Genomic DNA, 7571 nt, shown 5'->3' on the forward strand with positions numbered 1-7571 from the left:
ATACAACTCCAGAACTCTCAAAACACGGAAATGTCACACAAAACCACTCTCGATAGTGGAATCTGGCGGACCACATAGCTGTGTTGACCTCTGCCCTGCGGATGGATGGTCATGGAGTACGAGCCTGTGCCAAAGCGGCGGCGTACAGCCTCGCCGCCGCTTCTTCAAGCATCAGATAACCACCTACAGCTTCAGATACTGCCGCCAGACGCAAAGCCACATGTAGGCGAAGACGACAAAGCATATCAGCAGTACTTGGAGCGAGCCTTTGCCGACCCCCGCTTCCGTACAACGCTCGCTCAGATATTCGACAAATACGACGGAAAAGCCGCTCAGTCAGATGAAGTTATTGACCCATCGCTTTGCGTGATACCTACTGGAGGCGGCAATCTAGTTGACCCGGCGATCGATGCGCAGCTTGAAAGTTTGGTGCACACCGACAACCTGCCATACCACCTGGATATGGGGCAATGCGAGCCCCATAACAACTCTACTGACACGGTCGATTACCATCCTGACCGATTGAACGATAATCTTGGCGTCAATGTTCCCGCCCCTGCTAGCTTTATGCCTGGATTTCCTGGCGGCGTGCACCCAGCCTTTATGCAGAGCTGGTATGGCAACGCCTTCCAAGGCCCGGGATCTAGTCCATCGCCATGGGACGGCTTCTCCGGCCAGATTCCGATGCCCAATGGCGCTGCGATGGCAGGTGGCCCTTGGATGGCAACCGACAACTTTGCCTACAACTCAGCGCCTTGGCCCCCCCAGGCAATGCTGCAAATAGATCCCGCATTAGAGATGGCGCCTCCAAGACAAGAGAACCCTTCAAATGAAGCACAAATCGGAGGAGCAATACGAAAGTTCGCGCAAGAGGACGAGAGCACCGACAATTGCCAGCCAGAGATGGAACTGTATTTTGATGCTTTGGGCCGCAAACGACGGCGGCGGCCTCCGCAGCCTCGGTTTTCGAAGAACGGAAAGCGATTAGGTCGACCGCCTAAATCAGCCGAGACACTTGGGGTTTCTGCAGATATCGGCGCTTATGACGGCGAAGGCGAAGGCGAGGACGAAGATACGGGACCACTGGTTGACCTGAAACCTGATAGTGAATTCTGCGATGATGACGACGATACACTCTGGAACGAGCTAGCAGAAGCATTACAGCAAGCGTCGAATGCAACACAAAAGAAAAGAAGAGGCCGCAATGGCACTAAAACGGCACAGAAAGGAGAAACCTCAGCAACTGAGTCGGATGGAGCGGGCGAGATGGAGAAAGACGCTGGCCAAGCCGAGACCATGCTACGAAAGATACAACAGGAGCTCATCGACAGGGCTGTTCGTCGCTCGACCATGGCCAAAGAACACGGCGAGGACACGGACGCCACTGCCGAAGGCCGTAGGCGATCGGGGCGTGATCGAAAACCGGCCAATTTCGGCAAGCAAGTATCCTGGGAAAAGGTCTCCGCGGAGCGACGCACAAGTTATAAAATCAAGATGCATTTGCGAGCATTGTCGGTGCAAGCGCGACGAGAAAGGAAAAAGAAGGAAAAGGAGGAGGCCGAAGCTGCAGCGAAGGAGAGGGAAGAGGCCGAAAAGGCCGAAAAGGTAAGAAAAGAGAAGCAAGAAGCAGAAGAAGAGGCCGCCGCCGCTGCTGCAAAAGCTGCCGCGGATGAAGCGGGCGAGGCAATGCCATCTACGATACCTGATTCTCAGGACTCAGTCACAAGCCTACCAATTCGAACTACGCCGAAAAAGCCACAGTCAAATCAGATTATGCGCCAAACTATGAAAAATCATGTCAACAGCGTGGTACACTTTGAAGAGGATGACGAAGGACTGCCAGACGATGGAGCACCTGCAGCCTTCCCTATCAAGAACTCGGTGTTGGCTTTTAAGAAGCCGGAAGTTCAGGTGCATAACTTTCTGGGAGAAAACTACATGGACACAGTCTATGCTCTTTCTGATGACGAAAGCCCAGCGCTACTTGCGTCCCTGAAGCGGTCTTTGCTAGGCGAGAAGAAGAAGCCATCGCTAGTTCGAGTACCCGTGGCTCGGGCCAGGGAAACTGCCAACGCGACCAAACAATTTTGCTCAAAGGTGGCTAAGCAGACCGTTACCGCCGAGCTCACGGAGCGCCAGGTGACTCCAATCACTCATAGCGACACGGACACAGCAGAAGCTATGCAAGCACCGTCCTGCAACCCGACCGAGCCGGATGAAGCAACAGCACCGCTCATTCCCACTGGGGGGGATTGTGATGATAGCGGAATTGATATCCGAAGCGAACAAGCGTCAAGCGAGCAAGCAGAACGACCGGTGGCAAGGACTGCCGTACCTGCAGAGCTACCTCTCCAAGACCGCAATCTACTTGGGGCTGCAGATATCCTAGACAGCCTTGACGTGATGTCGGAGACTGAAGATACTACTTCTAGCCCCACCAACGATTATTATTTGGCAGATGAGGACATGCACTTAAGCGACCTGGTCTCCCCATCCGCTAACACGGATGAATTGAAGACGGCCGACGAGCCACTGTTCGTTGACGAAGAGCATACGCCTATGTATGGGAGTATGGAAATCTTTAAGGATGTCGCTGCAGACATCCCGCTTGAGAGTGAAGAGGCGGACATGGATCATAACCAGGCAGTGGAGCCAACAACAAATGTGTTTGTACAAAGCACCGTCAAGGACAGACTCTATGGAAAGGGACCCGAGCAAGAGCCGCTCATGACGAACCATGAGTTCACCAATACAGTATCTGTCAGACCAACGCCGGACGCGTTTGGAATTGAAGCGGAGGAAGATCGTTGGCCAATCCCCTCAAATGGCATGCCCATATTGCCGCCGTCACGACACCCATTACCACAGCAAAGCAATCCCAAACGGCCTGAGAATAGGAAGTCAATATCTTCTTTAAACTCGAGAACCTCTTTGCCAAAAGCAACATCTAAGGAACCATCGCCCAGCAACACCAGAGAAGGATCGAGACGGCTATCTTCGAGCTCATCACGAACACCAGCTCTAGACAGTAGAGATAACCATGTTAGGAAAAGCTCGTCATCTTCACGACGTTCTCTCTTATCCCTTATCGGCGGAGGAGAAGACGATGTAGAAACCTTCATCAAGAGGAAGCCTTCTACACCGGCGGCGCCCAAGTCCACTCACGCGGTCGCGTCGGCGTCATCTTCCTCCTTGTCGAGGAAGACAAGCGCATCTTCCCGCAATGGCTCCTCCCGCCGCAAATCGCAGCCACCCTCCTCCTTGACACGCTTGAGTCTGGGTTCCATGTCATCGCGAGACAAGCCACGGTCCAGCAAAGATCGCCAGGAAGCAAAAGAACGCAAAAGAAAGTCTACAGGCACAGCTTCTAGCACAACCGCCCCGGCGGAACAGCAAGGCACTTGCGGCGTTGACGGGTATACTTGTGGGCGGGACTTTTGTTTTACCTGTTTATAAGACAAAATTTACAGCTTGGACAGCCATACGGCCCATGATCAACTACTGTTTTTTGTATGGGTTTCACTACGGAAAGCCGGCGCGTTTTGGATTGCATACATTTTAATATCTTGCCTTTTTTTTTTTGTTCGCCTATATAATGGAACACACAAAATTCGGGACTGACCATGCATCCCGAGTATCACACAAGTATTAGAAGACGATTGAGCGTTGGTGTATGCAAAATGTTTTGATATTTTTATTAGAAATTTTCGCTGTCGTAAGAAGAAGTTCATGACCAGAAAAAGGAACGAACAAACCAAGAAAACAAAAACCCGAAAGCCAAGAGATTAGCGGGGAAAAAGAAATAGAAAAGGAAGCCAAACCAGAGACCGCGGACAGCAAAATAAAAAAGAAAAAAGAAAAAACACAAGGCAGGGCATAATGAGGACCGTAAAAAATTGCGTCTGAAATGATAAGAGCCACTGCGAAAGAAAGAGAGCTCTCTTCATCAACCTTCGTTTTCCTTGTCCTACTATATTCTTCTGCCATGCCCCAAAGCAGTGTAAAAATAACAAACTCGGCCATAATTCCCCTGATTCCCGCCAACGCCCGGAAAACAAGACCAAGAAAAAAAAACCGAAACGAGGGTTTTGCATAGCCTGACGGCCGGGTGAGCGCTCTGTCGTGAAAACGGCCATCCAGGTACAGGGTACGCAGCTCTTCCTGTTTCCGCCGCCATCTTGCGTGTTCGTTTGTTCTATATTTGTGACTCAGTCTGCCCGCCAAAGTGAGAAACTCCGGTATTTTGCTTGTCTGCCTTTTTTACTGCCAGTTTGTCCATGGTATACACGCTAATCTGCACATCCGTCTTGAAGGGCCGATGTTGACTTTTTTCTGTTTTTTTTTGTTATGTGCTCGTGTTGAGGAATGCATGGAAAATCCGTCGGTCTCACACTGTCTCTCTGCGTGGTTCTGTGAGGGCACAGGAGGAGGGGTATCGTGGGTAATAGAAGAGATTGGTTACCTTAGCCTCCTAGCCGGTGATGAGCTAGTTGTGTGAGGCCAAAGTCCAGGTCTCCCTCCAGATGAACGGCATACGCTCAGGTGAATACCACTGGATTGCCCTCATAAAGGGGCAGCGGAGCGCGCTTCGCTCAAGAGGTCTTGTACGACCCGTCGCTGTTTGCGTTGGCGAGGTTTTGCTTGAAGACTTCAGGATCGCGGACGGGGTCAAAGTAGGCGTGACCTTGAGCCTCTTTGGCGGTCAGACGTTCTTGGTGATCGTAGCGTAGTAGCTTGTCGAGGAAGTCAATGGCCTCGTTGGACACGAAGCGCTGGTTTTCCGAGGTGACGAAGCTGTGCCAGGGTTTCTTCTGGAAGCGGCCGAGGATGTCGTCGTATTGGGCGTCGAGCTCAATCTCGTACTTGTCGAGATACTCAAAGAGCGCGTCAGTGCCGAGAACCTTGGCGATTTTGACGAGCTGGTCGGTGTTGCTCTGGCCGTGGAAGAAGGGCTCTTTGCGGAAGATCATGGACGCAAACATGGCCCCAAGACTCCACATATCAAGACTGTAGTCATACTCCTGGAAGTCGACTAGCAGTTCCGGACCCTTGAAGTAGCGGGATGCGACTCGCACGTTATACTCGGTCGAAGGATGGTAGAACTCGGCAAGACCCCAGTCGATAAGACGGAGCTGAACGTAGCGTTAGTATAAAAGGCGCGATTATTCAGATTGCGCATTACGAGCGAGCGTACCTTGCGGTTTTCGTGATCGATCATAACATTGTGTGGCTTGACATCGCGATGCATGATTCCCTTGCTATGACAGAAATCTAAAGCTTTGAGGAGCTCAAGAATATAGTAGCGGACATCGAGGTCGTTGAACTTGGGGTATAAATTACGGAAGTCGGTATTGTTGACATATTCGAAGATGAGGGAGGGCGTTTTGCTCTGGTGGTAGCAGCAGCTTGGTTAACCTCGCAAGGCAAGAGGATTGGATTGGCCGGCCGAACGAGGCCTGCTTGTGGGAGCTCACCTGCGAATCGCGCACAACATCAAGCAGCGCAACGACATTGGGTCCACCGGCAAGATTCTGAAGAATCTTGATCTCTCGCTTAATCTTCTTCTTCTTAACAGGCTTCAGGACCTTGATAACACATTTCTGGTAGTTGACAATGTTGATGCCCTCAAAAACTTCCGAGTACTTTCCGCGGCCTAGATGAGGAAAAAGGGGAAAAAGAGTTAGCACCAGTCGCAATTCGAGAGATTGCGCGTCGTCTCAGTTCACGCGGGGTTTAAATTTTCGCGGTTTTTCTTGACTTGAGCTGATGGAAGGGGGAGGGGGTCGGTGGCTGCGTACCAATCTTGCGGACGACCTCGTAGTTTTCCAGGACTCCCCAACCTACGATATTGAGTTAGCACAAGAGCTCCCGAAATGATGTCGGCCTGAGCCGCAGCGCTGTGCAACGTACTGATGTTGACCGAGTCGTAGTCCCAGTAGCTGCGGGGCATGTTGGAGTTGACATCTGCGTAGACGCGCGCCATCGTGGGCGAGGAAGGCGGGCGCAGGGCGGCGCGACGCGATGCAAAGGAAAAGGATCGGTGAAGGAGTGCAATGGCACGAGGAGACGACGGCGGACAGTCGAGGAGCAGCGGCGGGATGGGCGAGGCCGTATTTCAGCCAAAGGGCACCGAGAGTGTTGACGCTGGGTTGCTATGGACGGGGTCTGGAAGGCGGGCAAAATCAGGATTAGCGGGTGGGTGGGTGGTGGTGGTGGTGGTGGCATGCGAAGAAGGCCGGAGCCGGCTACTCCCCAACCTGAGTGGAGGCCGACTTTGCACGCCTCACAAAATAACATGCACGTTCAATAGAAAAAATAAGAGAAGAAAAAAAAAGTGTCCGAAATCCACGAGTCAATTATCCATCGTTTTAACTATAGGTACAATCATAAACAACTCTCCAGCTGACGGAATCAAATCATCCATCCATCTCCATTGTCGGCCATCCCGAAAATATCAAATAAGGCCTAATAAAACTTCAAGTACCATGTTAGCGCAGATTCTCTCTCATCAAATCCAACAAAAGTAGCCAACATTTCTCTGGCGTCAGAGAGAAGATTAATGTCTCGTCCTCTTAGCATCCTCAAGCCTCACCATTGACGGTAGCCATGGTTCCTAGGCCCTCGACACTAATCTGACTAAGGATGACGATACAAAGGTTTTCATCATACGCCGTTTGCTCAATAAAAGCGAACAAGTCAAGCAGAAAGAAAATTCGCCTTACCTTTGTAAACCCATGGGTATCTTGAAACGCCATCTTGCTTCATTAATCATAATCAAGAGAGTCCAGCCCAGCCTCCACAACGTCCCACGTTCGTTTTCGCAAATCAGGTTTGGGTTCTCGCCTGGCTTGCTTGCTCCATTTCTTCTTGCCCTTCTTTCCGTCTCGTGGCTTGTCCGTGGCCGTTATAGCAGGCTGTCCATTGCCAATTTCTTGCTCTTCCGATGAGTTTCCCGACTGAAGCCGCTTCGAGCTTCTTTCCCTGGTGCGTTCGAGCTCCCGAAGCTCTGAATGGCGGAATATTTCGATTTGTTCGTCTGTCAATGTCCGTTTGACTCCATCCTCATAGTAACCTAAGTCATCCTCTTCTTCCCAGGACTCTCCAGCCTCGCCATCGAAACCAGGAACGCGAGGATCCGGCGAGACAAAGTCCTGCTGGAAGCTACTCACTGCGCCGCTGGAGAAGTGAGAATCGTGAAATGCAGCTAGCTCATCCTGCTGAGAGTTAGTACATCTCATCGGGGCGTAGAAAAAAAACCAGAATCTCACAGGTACAATATTTGGAACTTTGAATGCCTGATTCTGGTGCACATCATGACTTGGCATCCTTTCGGCCATCCACACATTCGTGGTTGTATGTTAAAAGGAGCCAGCCACGAGGCAAAGTTCAGGTTCCAGGCAGCGACATCTGTCACGTGCCCCACTCTACGGCAGCCTATAGGTGAGTTGTCGCCAAAACCGATTTTGCATTGTTGTATCGGGGTTTACGCACTAGGCATACACCGAGAGCGTGTATAATTTTTTTTCAGTATATCAATATTTCTGTTTAAGTGCTTAGAACCAGCCAGCCAG

The 7571-nt window shown here is 51.2% G+C and overlaps 3 protein-coding genes across 3 annotated transcripts in view; 1 reads left to right on the plus strand and 2 right to left on the minus strand.

Annotated features, from left to right (window-relative positions):
- Nucleotides 1-111: 111 nt before the first annotated feature.
- CCM_04102 (uncharacterized protein) lies at nucleotides 112-3562 on the plus strand (the record flags this gene model as incomplete). The annotated part of the gene is made up of 2 exons (XM_006669250.1): nucleotides 112-3424; nucleotides 3471-3562. The coding sequence occupies 2 exons, from the start codon at nucleotides 112-114 to the stop codon at nucleotides 3560-3562; spliced, it is 3405 nt and encodes a 1134-aa protein (XP_006669313.1).
- A 1030-nt stretch (nucleotides 3563-4592) lies between these two features.
- CCM_04103 (Casein kinase II, alpha chain (CK II alpha subunit)) lies at nucleotides 4593-5983 on the minus strand (the record flags this gene model as incomplete). Its single annotated transcript, XM_006669251.1, has 5 exons — nucleotides 4593-5132; nucleotides 5195-5389; nucleotides 5475-5653; nucleotides 5799-5840; nucleotides 5911-5983. The coding sequence occupies 5 exons, from the start codon at nucleotides 5981-5983 to the stop codon at nucleotides 4593-4595; spliced, it is 1029 nt and encodes a 342-aa protein (XP_006669314.1).
- A 781-nt stretch (nucleotides 5984-6764) lies between these two features.
- CCM_04104 (uncharacterized protein) overlaps nucleotides 6765-7571 on the minus strand; it is a gene marked incomplete at both ends in the record, with an annotated part of 2114 nt that continues 1307 nt past the window's right edge. The window contains one exon of the mRNA XM_006669252.1: nucleotides 6765-7168. Coding sequence (XP_006669315.1) covers nucleotides 6765-7168 — 404 coding nt within the window. The remainder of the gene's footprint in view (nucleotides 7169-7571) is intronic.

The sequence above is a fragment of the Cordyceps militaris genome (assembly GCF_000225605.1).
Source record: "Cordyceps militaris CM01 unplaced genomic scaffold CCM_S00003, whole genome shotgun sequence".
In the NCBI taxonomy this organism is placed as follows: Eukaryota; Fungi; Ascomycota; class Sordariomycetes; order Hypocreales; family Cordycipitaceae; genus Cordyceps; species Cordyceps militaris.